The sequence below is a fragment of the Nipponia nippon genome, unplaced genomic scaffold (assembly GCF_047370975.1).
Source record: "Nipponia nippon isolate SJK-2023a ecotype South Korea unplaced genomic scaffold, ASM4737097v1 scaffold_2, whole genome shotgun sequence".
NCBI classification, from domain to species: Eukaryota; Metazoa; Chordata; class Aves; order Pelecaniformes; family Threskiornithidae; genus Nipponia; species Nipponia nippon.
In genome coordinates, this window is record NW_028262336.1 from 60,139,464 (window position 1) to 60,163,828 (window position 24,365).

At 42.8% G+C, this 24,365-nt stretch overlaps 1 protein-coding gene across 4 annotated transcripts in view; it reads right to left on the reverse strand.

The window, feature by feature from the left end:
* The window catches only part of CRACDL (CRACD like), a 74,618-nt gene that overhangs the window by 49,693 nt on the left and 560 nt on the right, over positions 1–24,365 (reverse strand). Inside the window, exons 1-2 of one of the 4 annotated variants that reach the window (XM_087757860.1) lie at positions 10,006–10,061; positions 9,214–9,297 (exon numbers count right to left, since the gene is read on the reverse strand). The exons of 1 other annotated variant lie outside the window; for it this stretch is intronic. Coding sequence is in view for 1 of the 3 variants with exons in the window: in XM_087757859.1 (XP_087613985.1) it covers positions 1,545–1,567 (23 nt within the window). In the remaining 2 variants the exon portion in view is untranslated. Of the gene's footprint in view, positions 1–1,544; positions 1,774–9,213; positions 9,298–10,005; positions 10,062–24,185; positions 24,317–24,365 lie in introns of those variants that run through there. 2 more of the 4 variants (XM_087757863.1, XM_087757859.1) reach the window with 2 other exon arrangements.

Consider the following 24,365-nt stretch of genomic DNA (forward strand, 5'->3'; position numbering starts at 1 on the left):
GAGTGGTGGACAACTTAATCTCTCTCCCACACTACCCTCTGAGGATGCTGCTTGACTAAAACAGTGAGATCAAAGTGACTGAAGAGGTTTCTGCTGTTAACTGTCTCCTGAAAGTTGTCGACCTTGAGACCAGAACAATTAAATGAAATGTGAAGCACCTCCTCAAACAGATAATTCTCGTTCTCTGTCCTACATCGCCTAGACACACAGCAGTGTGAAGTTACACATGTGGGAGGGCCTTTTGTAGTAAAGGACATCCTGAACTGCATGAAGACCCTGCCCTGGTATGGATTTTTTCTCTCTTCTTAAGTGAACGTATACACTGTGGGTCCTAGGAATGGATGTATGAGCTCTCCCGTACGTATGATAGAGACAAAAAGCTTGGGATACCAAATTAGACACGCACACTTTGAGAAGCAGCTGCTGTATCAGGTATGCAATGAGAGACTCTGGGAATTGTTTTTCTGAATACTAAGTGTGGAAAATACCAGTTGAAACTGCACTTACTCAGTCTCTCTAAAGAAATCAGCTCCTGAATGCCTTAGAGTAAGCACTCAAATTAAACAGCTTCATATTAGAGATAATTAAAATACATGGCTTAAAAAGAATCCAGTCTTTTATGTCCCTATTCAGAATCCACCACTACAGCCTCCTGTGCAAAAAACCTACGAGCATGCTTGCAGTGTACCTGTCCTAGAGATGTGCAGCCAGATCTTTGCCTGATGTCACTTGGCGGGCCTCTACTGAAGTTAATTAGAGCTGTGCCAAATCAGATTGCTGAAGAGCTGGAACGTACTGTTTATAGACTTCCGAAACAGGCAAGTTAAATAGCTTGGAGACGTTCATTTCCACATTTTTCAAAATATGAAAACTGGATTTTCTGTGAGGAGTGGTCCTCCAGAAAACTATCATGCCAGCCCTGTACCAGCACTAGATACAAATATACTCTGGTTTAAATCCTACCATCTCTGCTATCTGTGAGTAGAGAAGAGAGGCTACAGCACGAGGAAGACAAGTTTTTTTTCCTAAATTTTTTTTTTAGAATGGCACATTGCTTTTATTTTTACATTTGTCAAAGGGTTTCTACTTATAATCTATCAAAGGAAAACAAAAAGCAGTAACAAATCCCGTTGTTACCAATGAGAGGCAATGATTGCCGGCCTCTGCAAACAATATATAGTTAAACTTTCTGCTTTCCATTTTGTAAATGTGCTACAAGGAGCCAGTTGCAGCGAGAGCGTGGCAACCGATAACTCTTGATCACTCAAGGATTTTCATCAGCCAATTCTACAATAAATTAACTAGAGAAGTTTAAAGGTTGTTTTCAGCACTTTATAAAGAGACATCACAAGGAACTAGGGAAGACAGTTCATCTTTCCACTTAACTTTTTTACTTGCCATCCGATGAAACTTTAGTAAGTACAAAGGCAGGTCAATACTCCCACAACTGAATGTTGTGCATCTGTGTAACCAAGAAACGCATTACACCTGTAGGAAAACAACCTTTAAAGCACCTCAGACATAAACTTTCTTCAGCTGCTTACCTGTGTATATTCCTGTTTGCCATATTCAACGTGACGCAAAAGGCTACTGGTGTTTCAAAACGGACCTGTCACCTCGCCAGACATTTAAGTGGTAGCAAAAACAGCAGAGGCACTTCCAAGTTTGCACGGAGGATTCTGTAAAGTCTCGATTCGGTTCGACTTGGAGAGCACACCCTATGTCTCATCAGCTACCCAGCACCAGGCTACGCTCTGCCTTCCCGAAGTGTGAGTTATTAGCACTGCCCCGATCCCTTCACCAAGCGATCCCTGTATCTAACGCCGAAGGAGTCGGTCAGAGGAGAAAGCACCAGTATCCCCCAGTTGCTAGGAAACAAGCAGGGAGATCCTGACCTGAATTCTTAGCGGAGGCTGGTGTTGCTCAGGAAGCCTAGCTGGGTGCTTCCTGGAAAGGCAGCGTCGAAAAGTTACTCCTGGCTTTGCAAAGGCCGCCGCGTAGCACCACCCAGGACAAAGGGACAGCAGCTGAGCTATTTTTACACCAAAAAGGCACCTGTTAGGAAAACGGGAAGCACACGTGCAAAAACGGAGGGTGAATTTTCTGTTCTTCATGCCAATGAAACTAGAAAAGTTTTAACCTTGAAATAAGATCTTTGTATTTCAAATTTGGTCTTTAGATAAAGCGGAAGAAGTCCTCCACCACGCACACAGCCACAGCACCAACAAATGCAATGGCAGAACATCAAACACACCAAATCAAGACATTAAGATTATCCCAGAGGCCTACGCTACGAAGCGTATTCTAAAGCCAAATTCATAACATAGAAAACTGAAGAGAAGCAAATCAGGTAAGTTAATGATGACACAAGAACTCTGCGTTTTCTGATCTTTTAAATATTTCAAGTTACTGCCATGACATTGTATTAATTACTCTATTTAGCTTCAACCTCCTCAGTACGCATTTTCTAAAAGATGAAAAATAAGAGCTGAATTAGACCTGAAGAGCTAAAGCACCTCTGGGTCCCTTGCATGGGGTATAACTGACCCTAGTTATCCTGTACAGTGAAAGGAAATAATGACTCCTCGGATGCAGCATAACATAAATGCCTCACACAGACCACATTATCTGAAACAAAGCCTGTTTGCTTTCTACCGACTCCGAGGAACGTCCGTCCTCTTGGCAACAACGTCAAAAAGCGATGCTGCGCACACCATGCGCCGCGTGGCTCCCACAGGCTGGAGGGGCTGGCGAGGCTGGGAGGGACGAGGGGTGTCGGTGCAGAAACAAGTCCTTTCATTCCAGCCCGACGCTCCCCCCCACACATCGGCGGCTCCCTCCTTGCTTGGGTGGTCCCTGCCCGTCCCAGACAGGAATATCTGTGAGGACCCGTGGCCCAGCCAGGACAGTAGCTGCAGTATCATCTTTGTAGGGCACACTCTCTGCATGAGAGACTTGCAGCGGGTATACCTACCACCCAGCCACCACACGGGCAGCAGCTCTTTTAAAGAGGGGTCTCGGGCACAGGAAGGCTGGCCTGTCATGTCTAGAGAAGTCCAGCTATGACTTTGACTCCACAACTTAACGATAGTTTTTTATCTGTTGAAAACAAAGCAATGTCTTAATGGAAGGGAAATGCACACAAGTGTCTTTGCAGAAATGCCAGACCATCTCAGCTGTGCAATGGCACACCGAACATTTACTGCTGATAGTGTATCCCCAAAAAGGCTCTCCTTTCATTATTTCATCCAGCCAGGTTCAGCGGCCCAATAAAGCTGTGTTCAACACAGGCTCAGGGTCAGGCAACAGTCTCTCAGTTACGCCTGAAATCTCTCCCTCCCCCATAAATGGCTGTATTTACCCAGGGAATCAGTCCATCTCTGTAGCAATTATAACTGCCCAAAAGCAGATGAGTATTATGGTGCTTCAAGTACCTTTCTGAACAACAGCCAAAGCTCATCACGTTGATAGGAAAATTATAGTTCTTTTGTTCATTTCCCTTCTCTCATCTTTTTGCAGAAATAGGAAGAGCTCAGTGTTAAGTCCTATCCCAAAAGCACTTAAATTTAAAAAAAAAATAGTTACAGATGCCATGACCCAGTGAGCAGCAAAGCTGAATTAATCAAGTTTTAAAGAGAGTCACAATACAAAAATCTTTATAGATAACCAAGCGACATTTGGAGGAAACAAACTGAAAATTTAAGATGTTAAATATATACTCACCTGCTGCTAAAGAAAAGCTGATCACATAACAGAATACCAAGTGCAAGTCAGAAATCATAGCTCTGTGCAGCGCAACTGTATTTTAAGTAGTGCAGGTATTCTGAAACAATTTTCTTTATGAAAGGCCATCCTAAAGATACCATCACCAGAAGGCAGAATGATGCAGAGAACCTACTCATAGAAATATTTGTACTTTAGATAGCGCTAGATTCGTTTTTTTTTACTATAGATCTTTCTTTTGCAAACCAAATGGAGTGGATGTCACTTCAGTGTATTTTTTCCTACAAATTCTTCCAAATGGCCTGAATGCTCAGTAACACAGCAAGCTGAGACTACATAGCAGGAAACAGAGAAAACAGAGAAAGCCTGGCAAAAGGAAAGGTATAGCAAATACAACCTTTCAATAACGACGCCCTTAATAGAGGCAAAGAGAAATTTAAAGACAGGAGTATGGAAGATTTGAGAAGAAATGGAGAATTGCAGAGCCTGAAAGAGAGAGGGAAAGGCAAAGCCTTTCAGGGACAAGAATTTCAGACGTGAAAGAGGAGGAGGAGGAGGAGAAAAATACTTCTGGATTTTTCTGTAGACAGCCTGAAGGATATTTACCAGGACTGTCATGTGGGTGGAGAGCCACAGGAGATACTTGGTGATGAAGACCGTGCTTCAGGTCAGTGCCAGAACCCAGTGATCTCCTGGCCACAGATGAGCAAAGAACTCGCCGTCAGTGATTTGTCACTGATACTCTTGGCAAAGCTGCCAATTATTGTACGGCCGTGGATTTTTTTTAGGTGTTTTCAAGCAAAATCAAAATGCTGTGAAGACTCATGGGAAGTTTTAAACTTCTCCTGTGCGGAAAAGGGCGTGTGAACAGTACACGGAGCAGAGTGATAACAGGCAATAAACCAGTGAGAACTGCAAAACAATAAAGCAGTTTTATATAACAGTGAGAAAAAGGATGTAGACTGGAACAATGCTGCTGGAAATGCCGATTGAAGGGAGCCCAAACCAGGCGCCTTTCCTCCCTCTTAACATTTCCTCTGGTCATATCTTGAACAGCAAGAACGGGCGAGTAGTAAAATGGATCTGGGTGGGGTACAGAAAAGCCATTCCAGAGCGTTAAAAATAACCTGTCACATCTTCCTATTGTCTAAACTGGCATAACTCCACCAGCTTCATTTTATACCAGCTTAAGATCTGGCCAAGTGCACTGAGTAAGAGGAAGGCAGCAGTTCCTCTTACATGCTTCACTTTGCCTGCGGGCAGGTTTCAGCAAGGCACACGTCTGTTCCAGGGGAAGATACTTAATGAAGGATTTAATCTTCCTGATGAATACAAAAGGATGCTAAAGTACCACACTCATCAAACACACCTTGCAACAAAACACATTGTTAAAAATTCGCTTTACTCAGCTACGTATTTGTAACGCCATGTAAAACAGACAGTTCGAAATTCCCCGACTTCAACCGCTGAAAGCCGAACGCTGCTGTCCAAATCTCTCGGCAAAGGTATAGTTTTACAGTAATTGAGGTAGTACGTAATCCGGTCACATCTCCGCATACATCAGTAATACAGTACCGAGAAGTCTCCCGGTTGTTCAGATGCAGAAGGAGCTGCGCGAAGCATTGATTCATGCTGATGAATTGTAACCAGGCAACACTGCCAGCATCCCTCCGGCCCATTGTTTGCCTGAGCTGGGGAGAACGGCAGCAGAACAGCACTGAAAACCTGCCAAACTCCGACTTCCCCAATTAAAGGATACCATCCCTCTAACGCTAGATACAGCAAATTCTTTAACGAAAATTTAACAGAAATAAGCTGTTATTTCCCTCTCGGTAAAAAGATAACAACATGCCTGAAGGCGGCAAATGAACTTCTCTGTGTCCGCGACTCTCTTGTAAATAATCTTTACAAAAGAAACAGTTCAAATTTACTTTACACAAAAAGTCCAGGGCGATGAATTATTCATCTGAGCAGAGGGACAGAAATACTGCCTTTTTGTTAGGCTGGCTATTAGATGCTGAGGGAAACTAAAGACAACTTTCTCAGATACAATAACTAATCAGTATCAACACAGATGAGATGGAAAGGAAGGAGATACTTGAAAAATTTGTTCAGTGAGAGTTGGCAACCATTTTCCACGTAAGTGTCTGAAACCAACAGTTAATGCACAAAATATAGCTACTACATCATCATCGACGTGAACCTTATTATCAACAGAGGCATTAAAAAATGACGTTACGATACTGAATTTTTTCCTTTTATTGCAGTTAAGTCTGAGTGGTGGGATTATTTGTTCTGTTTAATGCCACGGGCCTGGACATCAAGACCAAAATTCATTGTAAAATGATCCACCGTTGCTCTTTATGGGAATAAGACGACGACACAGTCTGCCAGCAAAACTGTTGGCTCCTAGAGAACCTGAGTTTTCAAGATGTGCCACAATCCCCTCATTTTACCAGAAAAAAAAAAAAAAGCACATGTATGAGTTAAGAATAAGATACAGAATCGACTTGCTCTTATAATGTAAAAGATGGGCTAGCAGCTGTGCGCATTTCTCAGAGTATAAAAAACCAAAGCACTGACCTGTAAAACAGAAATAGTAATAACATCTGCTAGACTTCTGGGCTCTGAAATCACATTCCCTGAGAGCAAGTTTCCAAAAGAAAGGCTGGGCACTTATGTAAGATACCATTTCCCTTTTCAATGAATTATGCTTCTCTTTGGAAACTTTACTTAAAAGCCTGAGTGCAAAACCACATACATCTCTCTTCTCTGGGAATAAAAGCAGTAGGGCAAAGTAAGAAACTGCTACGGCACTGGCATAAAAACAGATTTATCAATGCCTTTCAGAATTTGGGATATATTAGATCACCCTCTTTGCTTACTCCCTGCTCTTCTTTTTAGTCCGTTTCTACAAACCAGGTTCCTAGATGTGGTCTTCTCAGTCCCATTGTGGGGGATCAAGCAGTCCCGTATTCACTATTCCACGTGGAGTATCACCGGGATCTCAAACAGGCAGAAATGCTGCTGCTGCTTAGGCTCCCTCTGCTTGGCAGTTTAGGGTCTTTCTTATAAGTTCACAATGCTGCCAGAGGTTTTGACACTCCAGAGAACTTCTTACAGGGTCAAAGTCTGCTCTCCCATGGCATGAATTCCCAGCAACTTCCTCTTGGTTGTGAGCAGATATTTAAAGCAGAACTTGGTCTCATCTTCTTATTTCCCCTCATACGTTTGCCAGATGGCTTTATTTAATGTCTATTCCCTGGATTCGCTCTTAGATTGATTTTTTTCCTCTACATTTGCCATCTGCTGGTCCAAACAGCTAAATGATACGCTTGCTTTTCAGTCTCATGGCACTGGTTCATTCTTGCTGTCAACTTGGCATCCAAAATAATATGGCAGGCAGACCGGCAGGTCTGGGTAAGGCCTTGCTCCAACAAGAGGAATTTTCTCCCTTTTCTGCCTTTGAGAGCCATTACTGCAGGAGCAAAGTTGTAAGAGGGAATAAAGCACAAAGCCAGAGCATAAGACAAGTACCGAGAGGAACTGAACCATGCTGTCTCAATGATGGAAAGTGTTCTGTGTCATGGCTATCGCCTGGAAGCAGGATTTGCAGGCCCAGCAGCTGGCGTTGCGCGGCCTCATAGGAAGAGAAGATACCATGTTGCGCACCAGCTAATGGCAGAGAATTGCACGTGCACTTCCAAAAGAAACAAATGCTGTCTGGAAAAAAACTTGACTTAGATCCTCCGAATTGTTTTCCCAAGTCTTTGGCAACGGTCTTGCTCTTTTCAGTGACAATGTACGGGGGCTCTGAAATAACTGACGTGAATACGGGTACCATGCCCGTGCCCTGCAGGGTACCCAGCCTGGGCAGCACGCCGGGGAGGAGGAAAGGCCAGGACAGGGGCCTGCAAAACTGCAACAGCAGCTGGTTGGAAAGGGTGCGAGGAAGAGGATAGAGGCAGCACAGAGGGAAGAGGAAGGGAAAGGTGCCAAGAAGTCTTGCTATGACCCCACCTAAATGCCTAACAGCAAGGTATTACTGAGTTGCCTGAATGTGCACGTTTTACCCATCTTGTTACTTTAAACTCCGAATTTTTTAGAGATGATTCCATCTCTTGAGTGTTTGCACAGTTCCAGGCACAATAGCTCCTTGTGCTGGCTGAGTCCTTTGAATGCTACGAGAATACAATTAAATAATAAGAGCAGTAAAAAGCTTGGTGCTATTCATACTTGAGAAGATCTCATACGGCTCTGGACAAATCATAGCCACAGCAACACTCTCAACAAACACATTTTCTAATTCTCTCATTATTATTGTTGCTCTCTCTTAAAGGTATTTTAAAGAGAGAAAAAAACACATTCCTTTCATGAAAAAATATTAATTTCATTTCATATGTGAATGCCACAAAAGACCAACAGTTTATCCAAATAGTCTACGTGAACAAAAGCTTGAGAACCCCTAGTTCGATGCTTCTCCGTATGATTAAATTTGCATATACACTTGCCTTTTTCTGTTTCTCCTGTGGTTTTGGTGGCTCAGCTGACATCCAAATAGCCTGCCTGCTCTCAGGTTTGCATCACATGGTGAAGTAAGTGGGAACAATGTGAGGTCTGCAGCATCTAGACCTCTTAAAGTTTAGATAAATGCTGACACTACAGAGCTGGCCCTAGTTTTCCAGAGCTTCCAGCCTCAGCTATGAAAGTAATAAACCTATCCCAGCTGTTCAGTGCCCTTGGTCTCAGCAGCTCTGATCCAATACCCATTGAGGCCAAAAGAAAGGTTCCCTAATTACCCCGTGAGTGCCAAATCAAGCGCAATTAGACTTGAGTGCAACTGAAGAACAAGATGTATAAATTCTTTTGCAATGCAAATTCCTTCGCTACTGAACTGTACTGCACTGACCCGCCTGTTCCAGGTCTTCGCGTAATCTGATACTTCATATACCACCCAGCGTGCAAGGGAGTGGTGCTGAGAAACAGATTTCTCGAAATTCCCAAGCTGCTTTATGTACTTCATGTCAGCGGTTCATAAAGAAACAACAATCAGATTTCTGGTTGTCACCATCATGAATGGAAGGATAAAAATTCAGTGACAAGTTATGAAATGTTACATCTGCTCGAGAAGGTAGAACAGCCAGCCAAAAACAATGTGTCACAGAAATGTGTAAAACGGCACCAGATCTAGCCACATACAGCGTGAGCCAGGTCTGTATTTGAAAGCTGCGCTGGTACAGATGTTAGTAGGTGTACTGAATAAAGGACAGGAAGACTGTACCACCAGTCTGCATATCCATGGTAACCAGGAGAGGATCTCCTGGGGAAAGGAGCGGTGAGATGGGGAACAAAGGAGCTTTATTCTTTTCCCCTTTGCAATAGGGCTAAACGGCTTTCACATTATATAGTCAGATTATTTAGGCTGGGGGCGTGTTCACCCCCGGATAACAACAGCAATAAGGAAAAAGAACAATATGGGTTCATCAGCACCTTCAGTCCTCAGAGGGCTTGTCCAGGTTGCACTGTGGTCCACATCTCTGCATGTTCACAGCTGTTGTTCCACCTAGGCTGAAGCTGATGCAAACATACCCAGTCACATTACAGCCAACCCATTATAATATACACAATGCAGTGTAGTACCCAAGACATACACTGGTCAGTTGGGGCATACAAGCTAAAGAAACAATGGCCTGCTATGTAGCTACCAGTATACAGCACTTCGGAGTGAAGTACCAGGATAGCTCATTTCTCTTTGTGTATATGAGTATGTTCTGAATACATTTATGATGATGCAATTGCATCCACTCTAGGCAAGGTCTGACAATCTTTAGTGTCTTGACAACCTTTAGTGTCTTATAACTGCTCATAAAAGTTCTATTACTGTTGAAGGACAACATCTAATGAAAGCATGAGCTATTGCGTAAGCAATGAAATGACTGGGATCTCCATACAAGGCACAGTGATACCAGTCTCCTCCCATGCATGCCTACTGCATTACTCTAATGATCCAAAGGGCAACCCCGCTCCTCTGCGTACCCCAATCAACCCTCACAGAACCACCGACTCTCTCCATTTCTTTCCAGTTATCATCGGGGCAAGAGGCGGCGCTGCGGCCGACGCTGGGCTGAGCCCACGCGGACTGGCTGCTGGGTACCTGCGTGCCAAGCTGCCAGGCGGGAAGCCAAACAGAACAAAAGAAGTAGGCGCTGTCTGCCCTGTTGATGTACGTAACCCCTGAAGTAGCAGGATGAAAAATTATTACAAATACAGTTACTTAGTTACCTTTAATAATCTCCTTTTCTTACTCTCCTGCCACAAATTTCAGTTTATTCCGTTTGTAAGTCTGACAGCCTTCTGCACGTGGTCCGTTTCTCCAGCTCATTCCTGGTGTGGGTTCTCCCTGGGCTTCACTTAGAGGCAAGAAACAGTGACATCAAAAAGAAAAGGGGAGAGAAAGAAAACAGAGGCAATAAAGCCTTAACATACTCAAAAAGCCATCTGAACGTCAAAACAGGAGCAGAAAAGCCCTTCTTCTTTTTAAATATATCTTTTGTTTCCATGCTGTACTATCTACAAGGTATTTTTTTAATAGTCTGTTCTAAAATAAGTTGGGCATGGTCTTGTTACTAAATATTGTATGATTTGATAATCATACAGCAGAGTAAATGACTTTCCTAATCTGGAACAAATTCTTAAATTTACAGTGTCTTTAAGAAAATAGGGCTTAAGTACCTTTCATTTCTCCAGTGACATATAAACCCAGGAAAAAGTAATTTTCTCTCTATTTTAGTTGATTTTGAAAGTCTTGGAATTGACAGTTGTATGTAAACAATTTACATCCTCACTTTCAGAGCTACGTGAAATCAGCATTGATTTATGCAGTACACAATGTCTTTATTTCTTGATTAACTTCCCTTCAGGCTTTCACTGTAAGCCAGTGATATTTTATTAGAGATGAGGTAACAGCGATATTTGTATTAATTTCCTTCATTATATTCAGTTGCTTGTAACTTTGGCAGGTGGTGTAACTTCTAGGTCCTTCGAGTGGGAGGGCAAAAGGGTGACTTAGTTTGTGAGTGAAGTCCACGCCACACGCAAGGGGCAGGTTACGGCTGCACAATGAACCTTGGTTCTGACACACTCGAGTTTGCGCTTTGACTCAGCAAAGTAAATAACACTCTTTTCAAGCAGCCTGCACAAAACCGTCAGGGCGTTCTGGTTTAACACACGGCACGCTATCAGACATTACACATCCAACACAATTAATTAAAACATTTAAAACCTGAAGTGGTTTCTCCTGGTATTTGACAACCTGCATTTCCTAAGCAAAGTGGCTGAGAGTTTAATAAGAAACATCAGGAAGATTACTTAAAATTTGAAGTTCATTTTTATTAAGAACCTTCTCATGTAAGTAGACCGCTTGCATGTTCCTGTCACAGCAGCTCTCTCTCACCTACACTAGCAAACAGCTTTTGTTTCCTTACCCTAACCTATTAAAGCAGATATTGTCTCCAGATCACTACACAACGTACAGACCTGTTGCGGAATATAATACTGTAATGACACCACAGCAAACTCTTGGGCTGAGCTAATAAGAGCTCTCCGCTTTAGTCCAAATTTGATAACACAGTAAACAGAGTTAGGATGACGCTGAGTGTTATTGTAAATTCCAGGCTAATTCCATCCTGAAGAGTGGATGGGGAAAATAAAATGGTGCAATCATTTATAAATATTACAACGAAAACTGTATGTTGGTCAGTTTTATTTTGCCTTATGCTTCAGAAATAGAGGCTATTAAAATAACAACTAGTCAGAAAAGAAAAGCTAATAGGAAATGAGGCTTTATATTGTGGAGATACTGCTGACAAAAATTTAGTGCTGTAGGAGCAGATGTGGTTGGAAAAAGAATTTGCAAGTTCATTTTGTGGAGACGGAGGCAGGAAGCCCCTGTTGGAGGCTCCCACTACCCTCACGCACAGATCCAGAGTCCCCAGGAGTCCAACAGGAAGGTTCATACTGAGATGTACCTATTTGCACACACGGTCCTCTTCTGTAACACAAATTGTTGTTGTGACTGAGCTACAGCTTGTGGCTTTCATTCAGAATAATGAATGCAAAGCAAAGCAGCTGAGCTGGTTATTAAACCAGATAGTTGAAGCAACGTGAATAAAAATCACAGAATTAGACTTAAAGGTTACAGTCTAATTGCCAGTAAACCCATTTATTTGCTTTGACTAAGAAACTTGCTACATCAGGCTCACTGCAAGAGTTGCAGAGAAAATTTCTGCAAAGTGTCAAGAAAACTGATCAAAAATCTTTTGTGTACACATGACAATTTACAGCGCTCTCTGCTCAGAGTCATTTGGCATCAGATTCACAGGACGAGCTTTTACTAAAAAAACCTTTCACCATGAGAAAAGTTATGGAAACAACCTCTTTACAGCAGATAGCATTTCCTTAAAGCACTCCACCAGAGTCCAGATATAAACCCTCACGTGCTTGTGCTAACAGTGCTGAGTTACACAAGAGATGGTAACCAGCTGAAAGAGCATAATTTTGTCAAAACAGCAGGTCATTATCCTTCCATATACTGCAGACTCACTGCAAACGTCAGAGAGGATCCAGGCCGTTTACTTGGTTCAGGTATCTCTGAAATGGACCGATCTTCAGGCCCATGAAAACTTTGAACTTTGCCTGTTCAAGGGCTGAAGCCCACTTAGGGATCCTGGAATATCAGATATGGAGTATTAAATTATTACACATCCATGATTTCAACTTGCTTCTAGGAAAAAAATGTCTCTCTTTTTCTCCTATCATCTTCCACTGTTAAATTTCAGGCTAAAAAACAACAGGAAAATTAGTAATCCAAGTTATTGCTGTGATTGAGTTAAGCATTACTGAAGTAATGGCTATAATTCAGAGCAAGTGTAAAATGCAACAGAGCTTCTTTATCCAAGAAGATAACAAGAGCAACAGAACCATCATCTACAGACGCATGGCAAGTCCAAAGAAGCAACTGATGTTGTGGGCCAAAGGAGATGTCCCTTAAGATTGCTATCACGAGTGCAGACATTTGTATGGCAGAGATGTTTCTGTGGGAAAGAAAGAAAGAAAGGAAGGAGAAACTCTGTACGAAAAACAATACAGGAAAGGCAGCAGAAAGTCTGAGAGAGAGTGAGAACAGTTATTGGGAAAACTTCCCTGAAAAGGCCTAATGACAGAGCACCACCTCACTGGTAGCGGAACAAAGTAGGGAGTGATGCTCAGAAAAGCCTCTCTCCTCTTAGCTGAATTCTACTTCATCCATGGAAACAAGGTTTGGGTTGGTTTTTTTAATTATCAGGATTGGATCTGGCTTCATCACCAGATTAACATTAGCTAAAACTTATTAAAAAATGCCTGGTTTTGACCTGAGTTTTGACAGCCTGAAATCAAGTGAATCCAGGGTAACAACCCCAATTCCGACCTTGCAGCTGTTCCTTGTTCTGTCTTGCCCAAGTAGGGTTTTATTCATACACGCTACTCTGTGTTCTCAAACGCCTGCGCAGAAGTGGAAGCAGCAGCAGCAGATCCACTTTCAGTTGTGTTTTGTTGATTTCTTTCACAGCTGTGGCAAGAATTAATAACGGCAAACCCCTCGAAAGAAGCTAGTGAGCCTGTTCTACGGCCATGAGGCCACACAGCAGAAAGAAGAGCAGATTTCCTGAAGCCCCTTAGGCTTCTCAGCTGATTGCAGTATGTGCCACCGTTTCTCAAAACTAATCAGTTGTTTCAGAGAAACATGAAACTTATGAGGAGAACATGTCAATTCATTCACAGGGTATGCTCCTCTACAAATATGTTACACAGATTGGAACTGACATTTAAGATGACCCACACCCTATATAAAGACCTCACAAAAACTGCCTAGTTATTCACTTTTCCAGCTTGGCAAACAGCCTCCATACTCAGTGTCAAGCTAAAACATTTGTTAAAATAATTCTTGGCTTCCTTCCACTCCAAACAAATTCATCAGGCAGATATTTCAACTCATTTTTGACTCAAGCAAGCAGAAGTAGGGAAGTACAAAAGTAGAGGTATAAAAGCCTTCATTAGCGAGAATATGAATTTTTTTGTACACCTTTTTCTTCCACATAAGGGTAATGGAAGGTTTTGGCTATTTTTGAGGTCACTGTCTCCAATTAAGAGTAACACATGAGCTTTAAACAAATCAGACAACCGTGGAACAATTTTAATCCCTGAATGAATAAATCCCTTGGGGGACCTGGCTGCAGAGAAATCAATGGGCAATTCTATTAAGCTTTAACAGCAAATAAGGCACAATCTGGCTTCTACAATGAACCTCAAAGCCACAAATCCTGTCATAAGAATTTATCAGATTCGTGTGATCGGTCATCAGTGTACAAAGCCCGATTATACCCCGAATGTCTTCTGCTTACAGCAGCTGTTGGAACAGCATTGTGCTAGATCATCTTTGGGTTAAGGGCTATAATCTTATGGGAAAAAATAAGACATTAATAAATGTTAACTGGGTGAATACTGATTTGTTCCAGGGAACTCCTACCCTTATCAGCACCCTGCTGCCCGCTGACCTTACCTCTAGCTCAGAAGTGTTAAGAGAAGTGTCAGCTGTGACTGTCAGGAGCTCGGCATTTGCTCCCACAGCCTTTCACAGCAACATATAAATGACCTCTCCTGCCCTACAGACTGGAAACGCTCTCTCGAACTGTGGGATCAAACACAAATCATTCATACTGTGCTACAAAAATGCACCACAGGCTGGCATAGAAAATAGAATGGTGCTTTAAAAAAAATCATCAAAACAGAAGAGGCAATTTCCCCTCCTCCCCAGTATAACTAAACCCTCACCTACTGACATCTCTCAGGGTAAGGACAAAATCACTTTGCTTGGTAGGGCTGATACAGCCTAGCCCTTCTCTAGCAGCCTCTGTGGTATGCCTTGTAAAATACTTGTAAATTAAATGCTCTCAGGGCTGTTCTATGGCATTGGAACCAAGAGCTTGAAATCAGGCTGCTAAACTCATGCAGTCCTCAGAAGAGGGTGACTATATCCACCCTGCTTGTTGAAAACCATCACCAGCCTATCTAACCAGGACCGTGTCCAGGGCTGTTCTAACAACCCGAGAGGATAGGTGCTCAGTGACAGCCTGACTGAGGAAGGTTCCCTGTGCTGTTCAGTAGTACAGATGCATCTTCCTTGTCCAGCTACCCGAAACTGTTCGGATCTGGGGCATGTCCAAGGTGCATGACAGCTGCCTCTCGGCTTGCAGAACCAAATTGCCTTTCCTTGAAACCAAGGCCCGTGAACGAGAAAAGCGGGTGAAAATAACACACAGACAGCTACTACCCAGACAGAGCTATGATACACACATGGCACGCCTGGTGCTCAGACATTCAGAAGTACTCACTCCAAGCATCCACTGGTTAGATATATAGTTCTAGAGAGTCAAGTTTTCAGAGCCATTAAATGCTTAAAGATAGAGATGGGAGCCATCACCTCTTGCAATGAATAGGAATCATTAGCTGATAAGATGTACAGTGGCATTTTCAGGTTAGGTGCCTCTATCCTATTGCAGTTGACTGGAATTATATCCCTGAAGATGTTAAAAGCCTCCGTGTTAAGAGAGATGCTTCTGTTATCCCTTGGCACCCAAGTACAACGTCTCTAATCCATTTTCCCGGCTTATGAAAGAAAGAAATACGGAAGTAATACTAGAAGCAAGTATCTTCCTCCTTTTCCTGGGTAAATAAAAAATATCACCTGCACATTTCAGCTTTGGGATCTTGATTCAAGTCTATCTCTGAGCAAACAAATGGCAGTCCCGTGGAAGCTGCTGAGGTAAATTTCAACATTGCCTGGCAGCATGAGACACAAGACAGGCAGAAATAGTTAAGTAGCTTAATTCACACTGGTTTTGCATTCTGTCAAAGGGGTTTTTGTGGAAGTAATTAAAAAAGGGAACCTGAAGTCATTAGAAAGAACAAATGATTTTCACAGTGACACTTTACTTTTTTCCCCGCCATCCTTTCACTGATGCATGTTACCCAGAACTCTGGAATCTGCGCAATCAACTTAAAACACCAATATACACTTATCACCTCACTTTAAAAAAGGAAACTAGTAAAGAATCACAGCACTCAGTCTATTCAGCAGCAATTACATAAGCTGGCTTTACAGTCTGCAGCATACTTTCTTCCTACTTTCATCTCACAGAAAGATGTGCTGGTCCTGCACATGGGTCGGGGCAATCCCAAGCACAAATACAGGCTGGGCAGAGAATGGATTGAGAGCAGGCCTGAGGAGAAGAACTTGGAGGTATTGGTTGATGAGAAGCTCAACATGACCCAGCAATGCGTGCTTGCAGCCCAGAAAGCCAACTGTATCCTGGGCTGCATCAAAAGCATGGCCAGCAGGTCAAGGGAGGTGATTGTCCCCCTCTAGTCCGCTCTCGTGAGACCCCCCCGGAGTGCTGTGTTCAGCTCTGAGGCCCCCAACATAAGAAGGACATGGAGCTGTTGCAGCGAGTCCAGAGGAGGGCCACAAAGATGATCAGAGGGCTGGAGCACCTCTCCTATGAGGACAGGCTGAGAGAGCTGGGGTTGTTCAGCCTGGAGAAGAGAAGGCTCCGGGGAGACCTTATAGCAGCCTGCCAGTACCTGAAGGGGGCCTACAAGAAAGCCGGAGAGGGACTTTTTTACAAGGGCACATAGTGACAGGACAAGGGGCAATGGCTTTAAACTGAAAGAGGGTAGATTTAGATTGGATATAAGGAAGAAATTCTTCACCATGAGGGTGGTGAGGCACTGGAACAGGTTGCCCAGAGAAGCTGTGGATGCCCCCTCCCTGGTAGTGTTCAAGGCCAGGCTGGATGGGGCTTTGAGCAACCTGGTCTAGTGGAAGGTGTCCCTGCCCACGGCAGGGGGTTGGAACCAGATGATCTTTAGGGTCCCTTCCAACCCAAACCATTCCATGATTCTATGTTGTCCTGGTTTCGGTTGGGTTACAGTTAATTTTCTTCCTAGTAGCTGGTATAGTGCTGCAGTTTTGAATTAGTATGAGAATAACGTTGATAACACACTTTTTACTTTTTCTTCTCAGAAAGCCAGCCTATGGGGGAGACGCCTTCCTCCATCTTCCCCTTCTTCTACTAGTCAAGGACTTTTCAGCTTTCCCTGCTCTGCCAGATGCACAAGAAGCTGGGAGGGGGCACAGGCAGGACAGCTGGCCAAAGGGACACTCCATACCGTATGGCGTCATGCTCAGTATATAAACTGGGGAGAGTTGGCCGGGGGGCAGCGGTCGCTGCTCAGGGATGGGCTAGGCATTGGTCACCATGTGGTGAGCAACTGCATCACTTGTTTTGTATATTCTTTTTTTTTCTTTTTTCTCTCTTCCTCTGCTGTCCTATTAAACTGCCTTTATCTCAGCCCATGGGTTTTACTTTTTATTCTGATTCTCTCCCCCATCCCACCAGCAGGGGGGAAGGTGAGCAAGCAGCTGTGTGATGCTTAGTTACCAACTGGGGTTAAACCACATCAGATGTGAAAAAGAGCAAGGCCATAAGATAAAAAAAAAAAATAATCATACATATTGTCTACCATAGCTCCCATTATTTTGAATCAAATCACCTTTGAGATAAGTACATATTCGAAGTGAACATTTGAGAGCAGTAAACTGGACAGTATCTTCTTATAAAGCAGGCTGGTGAGGAACAAGAAACCCATGGACCAGAGACAGTCTGTGGTTTCACTTTGATAATTCGGGGCTGAGTGATTTTGAGGGGATGCATCTGGACAAGAAAGAAAGCGAATGTGTGCCCTGCCAAATGGGTCTGACAGTTCTCCCCGGGCTATGGAAAAAAATGTTTTCATTTCTGCTCTAAAGCAATTAGCACACCAAGAGAGAACGATAGCACACACTGACACAAGATAATATGGCACATTAACTGTTCCCATAAACCTTAATGGTAAGTAGGAGGGACAGAAGTAAAAAATGTTATCCTCCTTACTGTAACAAGGGGCGTCTTTTTTTTTCAAAAATAACATGGATACATTCATGTTTGGAAGCCAAATTTAAGGTACCTGAAATAGGCTCCCTTTTCATAAAATGTTGAGCACTCCTTTGTGAAAAAAATTAGTCTCTGGAGTCCATCTACCTTCAGTGTCCCAAAGACACTAGCCACCTGGGAAAGTTCAGAACTCTTCACTCAAACTAACTTGTCTTTCTTCAACAGCTCCCTTTCAAAATCCTGGGAGAATACTGCTGATGAGGATAGCATTTTCTTTTTCACGCTTGGATTATGTGCCAATGTAGCAAAATCCAGCTACCACTGCTGGCCTGAATGGACCAAGCAAGATACCGAGAAGGAGGATCTCTGCATGTCTGCATGTTCATTCACGCTTACAAAACTGAGGACACAGAGATCTAAGAGACTCATTGACCTATTTTAACTGTTTGCTCAAACAGTGATCAACTCCAACAAGTTTCTGATCTGCTTTTTCTTGATTCGCACTCTTTTGCACATTTGTTTGCGTCACGCTGTTGCAGGAACTAAGGACTGATCTCTCTTTGGCTAAAGACATCAAGTAAACTATTTTATTACGATGCTGCCACCTATAGTCTTTCTGAACACCACACTACCCCCGCGCAGTTTTGAATTTCATTTAAATTTATAAAAATTACATTGTGTACCCTTTGATAAGACCTTCAACATATCCCCCCCCACCAAAAGAAATGTGAAATAAAAGGTTTGGGGGGACAATCTTTTGTCATCTCTCCTCTGTGATTTCCAGCCCCAAAGATCTTCCCAGCTCTGCCTGCTCTGACGTTCTCTGATGAAGACTGTGCTGTCAGCAGGTCTGAGAAGAACAGACGACTCTGAGGTGAATGCTTACCAAACTAGCACGAGCGGTTACTTCCAGATGACAGAGAGCACGCCTGAGCACGCTACACGACCAGCCTACAGTGCGGAAGACAGGGATGGAAACCAAATCTGAAGTTTCTGTGAGGCCAAATGGAGAACTCTCACCAGCTATATATACATACTGTATATATACAACTCTCCTGTACCATACTTCATTCATGCTCTACTTCTGTACGCTAAGTACCACTAAGCAGTGACGTTCATTTTCTTCCTCTCCCAATGTTTTTCTGTACAATAGTTTTTTTAAGCTAACATATCATTAAGTAAAAAACAGATCTTGATGAGACCAGACTTGTATGCCTTTTTGCTGCAGAGCAGCACACAAAGTGATGTACATTCGGAATCTCTCCACTCTGCAGTCTTACAAGCGGAGACCTAAGCCATATGGATGTTTTGCACAGCGTTCCCACCTATGAAACTGTCAACTCAGCAGTGATGCATTAAACACTATACCAACTCAGAAGGCCCGTAGCTACAGAAATTAGCAGTTCATTCTTCTTCCAGGAGTGGAAGTGGTTAGAAGGACAGACAGCATGTCTGTACCTCCCTAACCTCCAATTTGCCCCAATATCTATGTCTCTCTTGCCTCTTTCCATGCTCAGCTGATGCAGTGCAGCCCCCGCTTCTGCCCAAACCCCTAACACCTTGTAAAAAGCTTAGCGATACTGATTCCAGCATTAAGGAAAGAATGTCACAACCGTAAGATTTCAGGAGTTACTAATTTTGATGGCACACAGTGCCCTTTTATCTACATATCTGAGTCCTTCTTTAAGCTCCATGTTATATATATTGTATTTATCGCTTCTTTCTTCAGTTCTAGAATATTTTCCACTAAGAAGGAAAGAAATCAAGTATAGAATCAAATAAAACCCTAATTCTAAAATACAGGCAGTTGATAGCATTGTATTAGACAATGAGTTAGAAGATGAAGCTGTTCCTTTGTTATTCTATTTTTCTTTAAATAGCAGAGTTGCCAAAGCTGATGTGATAAAAGAAGAATGACACGGAGAAAGAGAAACTGGGTAATCTTCCCATCTCGCTTATCATTTTTTGATACAAAGGGGTAAAACTGCAACTTGCCTCCCCTGCGCAGTACCTTCATGTGCTACAGATAAAAAAAAACCAAAGCACACCGAGTTTTTAGCTTTTCCGGGAGGCAATATTAAACAACGCCATTCAAAATAAATTGACTTTCAAAAAAAACCCCCAAACTCTTTTGCTGTTTAAAAAAGCAGAACTATTGTGTATTTTTATCCATAGAATAAAATAAACTGTTTATGGAGACTTTAGCTTAGCAGTGCAAGCTGAAGCACTTTTTAGAACGCTGTGTACTCTCAAGAATGCGTCTCCCTTGTAAATTCAGACTTGCACATCATACCTAAACCCGTAAGTGTAGCCATAAAAGAAAAAGCTGTACTTCAGTACAGTCAAGATGTCTTCCTTGGAGGTTTCTTTTTAAAGCTACTTCTGTCTTAGCTTAGCAACAGACTTCATCGGAAAACCGGCTGGTAGAGGACACCACCAAAAGCACGTACCACCTTGTACACACGTGGGTTTCCCACACTCCCAGGGCTGACCGACGAAGTCTGCTCTGAAGCAGCCGAGAGCACGGAGAACTGTGGGCCTGAGAATTCTGGGAAACAAAATGTACTGGAAGAAATACCAAAGAAATCAGTGTCCTGTTTTATCTCATTCTCTTTGAACACCAACAGACAGCCTAAAAAACTGTTTGCCCTAAGTAAATACTCTTGTAATTACACTTCACTAGACTCTTTCAAGAGTCAATGGTGACAAACAATCCTACCGTCTCTCTTACACCTGTTTTGATGCATATTTCTCGAAGTCATCGCTTCAATTTTCCTCTTGAATTACTTCAAAAATTGTCAGAATTCATGGCATCACCAATGCATACAGTGAAACTTGCTCCCAAGGTACATTTCAAACATGCTCTAATAAGGTAGATGCACCATCTGCTGTTTAAAGGGCTGTAAAGCAGTTTTCTGTTAGTTAAATTCCTACAACTACTGGACAAGCTACTACTGCCAAGAGGAATTTTGTTGGCTCCAGCTGAGGCTATACAGAACATGGGCACCAGGAGTAGCGGGACTTGAAAGAGGTGTTACCCTTGAAATCAAGACAATGATTATTTAAGTCTCAGCTTCATTAAAAACAATGCTGTTGATTGGTTTTGCAGAAACATCTACTAATCCATTTATGCTATATTCCTAGACTGCTGTCTGTATTTTTGCAGGTGCCGACAGATCCAATTGCTTGTTTTCGAACTGCCAAGATTTTTAGTTTTCACCCTGTTGTAACTCATCAAACAGAGGTAGGCATTTTACACTCGGAATTCTACAACGCGCAATGTTGACACTTTATAGACACCAAAAATTAAAGTACTCCAGAATTACTGTACTGATTGCATTGTTCACTTTTATATTTAATTTTAAAACCTTCCATTTTAAATGTATTTCAGAGCAGCCAAAGACCCCCTTGCCTCTTACATTGCACTTTGTTTTATCCACATCTACCTGCAAAATATTAGCCTAATTTGATACTGAATTTGAAAGATCTTTCCATTAATGACTACATGAGATCACAAACATTTAGTGAGCATATCTTAGCTTAGCCCTCTTCACGTGGGGTGATGGAGTGAGAGAGGCTGCAGTACTACACTGAGGCGGCACTGGGGAGGGACTTGTGCCAGTATTTGCTGATTCAAAAACATAAACTGAGAGGACCCGACCTTATCAAACCCAAAGCTGAAGGATGGAGAAACATAATTTTGAGGGAGTTCTGCTGATTTCAGGATGAGTAGCAATCCACAGAAATGCTTCGGTACAGATAAAGCCGTCTTCCTTAAGGGACAATTTTGCCCACGAATGGATATTTCACTAAACAAAATGGTTAACTAAATGGTCTCCTTCCTTGACCTTTTTGCATAGCCTCTCTTTCCTCTTTAATAATACAGAACCATAAATCTCCTAGTAAGAGAGGACTCTATGGTTAATACCTTGGACACATTACATTTTAGTGGTTTCTGATTGAATTTCCATCTCTCCTGTGATTGTTAACTCTCTTGCAGAGTACGCAAAGCTGGGAAATGAAGTAGCTTTTTCTATATGAGTGTGTTACAATCCTAGCATGTACAGCCTTCGTTCTAGTGCCTTCCAACAAAGATTTCCATGTTCAAATGGATGTCCTTTAGTATTTCAGACTGATACAAACCAGGCACATTCAGTTGATCGGCACCTACAGTCTCAGAAAGGCACTTGTAGGCACCTGAAAACATAAAGATAAATGAAGTGTCCATTGCTGGATATATACTACGTTTAATGAGCCAAAGCCAGTGCTTGCTGTTAAGAAGCAAGACCTCGGAGGGCGCGAGAACTGATGCACTCCAGCTGTGCAGGGCACTGGACAAGAGATCTGTGACACTAGTAAAAACAAACTTAGGAGACACCTTTTCTTTCTGCACAGTGAGTGCTCTGCAGGGTCCTGATCCACAACCAGCGCCCCAGTCAGAGACTGGTTGTGCTGGCAATGCACCTCTGAAACCAAGAGTGGAACGGCCAGATGCTCTACAAGGCGATGGCCGTTTATTACATCTTCGCACAAACACAGGGAGAACTTGTCTCGGTGCAATTGGACATTGATGATCTCACTTTAGTACAGCTGAATCTGAAATGTAGCTTTGCTACTGTGATAAATATTTGCCTGAGACATTTCCATAATTTAACCATATTTTCAGTTCCTCGGTAACAGTTCAGTGCCAGTCCCTGCTATTACGGAGCTCTTTCTTTCCTCCTCTTTGGTACTCTTCCATCATGACTATGAATACCGAATCTGCCAGCCACGTAACTTACAGCTGTAAATGTCCTGCACGAAGGGATAGCAGAGGTTGTCAGTACTGCTACAGGCCGCACATGAGCAGAGCCCTTCTCTCTGGAGAGCTCAGTGGCAGGCAGAAGGTACTCATATTCCCGTGCGCTACCTTAGAAGCAACACTACCGCAGCCGCTACTGCACAGGTTACATTTGTTTTTTTACAAGAGAAGAATCAAACTATATATATCCACAAGCATACTTCATGGTAAAGAAAACATTTTTAATTAAAAACACAGTAGAAATAAAGTTCGCAAGGTCACTGTGCAAGCAAAGAAACAAGACCTTCTACTGTCTACAAACTCTGACATCTGTACATAGACAAATTAATTACCCATCACTACAACCACAGAAAGTTCTTACTTCATCACTGGATCAAGCTAAATGCACCTGCTCCCTTTCCTTTAATGATAAGCCAACTCCTACTGTGAAACTGCCTTCTTTCAATGATTAAAGAGCTACAAGGCAAGCGCGAGTAATAATGTTATATTTTTTCCTTCTGTAATCTAATCTTTGTCCTGTAGAAACTGCTGATGAGAGCTCGCTTCTACTTAAAATTTACATAAAAACAATCCATATCACGTTGCATGGAAAAGGACTGGAGCCCGAGTGTTTATTGGCACGGCGATACGAGGAATGAGAAATTACTCTGATGCAAAAACGATATACAGCCTTGTATCAGTATCAAACAGGCTTTGATGCATGGTTACTATTTTTGGAGGCTAATGATATGTGAGCGATAAAGCAAATGAACTTTTTAACGATGACAAATACAGGAGAATATACAGCACTGAGTAGAGAACATGACATCCAGCTGAAGAAAGATTTATGGGAGCTAATTACATTATGTTAGATTTATAATGGAAAAACAGAAGAAGAGGAAGAACTTCTGGAAGATCTTGCGTGTGGCAACCTGGAATAACAATTTACTTTCAGACAAAGGATGTAACGTATAGTCCACTGCACACTTCTAGCTGATATTTATACTGCTTTGGTATTTACATGCATATAAAACCTAAGCCATGCATGATTTTATGCAAATTAAACACAATTAAACTAGCTAGAGAAAAAAAGTAGTCTTTTAACTAGTGTGAAAATATGCAAATAAGTAGTATTTATATCGGTATTAAACATACAGTTTTTTTCAGTTAATTGTATGGCAAAACTGGCAGGATGATGTCTTCACAACTAAAACAAATTTCATTGTACTCTGAAAGCTTTTTTATTTGAAGACATTCCCATATAGTGACCTAAGATCTACCAGTGGCAATTACAATTCAATACAGTCAATATACTATTGACAGTAAAGTTTGTCAATAGAAGCCAATACAATGAGGAGATACTTCAGGTGATATTTCAGGTCTCGCGTCCCGAAACACCTTAGAGCGGGGAAGAAGCCACAACGTTTAAGGATAATCCCAGGCCATAGACGGATCGGTCGGCATTTTGGGAGACGCCTGAGGAAGGGGAGAGGGAAAGCCGCCGCCTCTCGGGGCAGGACACCCGCCCGCCAGCCGCCTCGGCCTGCCCCAGCGGTGCCGGGCCGGTGGCCGCGCAGGCCCGGCGCACCCCAGCCTCAGTCACGCCTGTGACAAACCTCGCCAGGCCGATGGCGAAGGAGCCCTTTGCGTACCTGGAAACCAGCGCCCCTGCCTGCCCGCGGCGTGCCGCCAGCCCCAATTCAACGCCTGTTCTGGTTCAGATTAAGCGTCTCCCTTCGCTACACTCTCTGAAAAGCAGGCGCGGGAGGGCACAGCGGGAAACAGAGCCCTTCTTCCCGCGCCCTCGGCGAAGGCCGGCCTCCCCCCCGCCA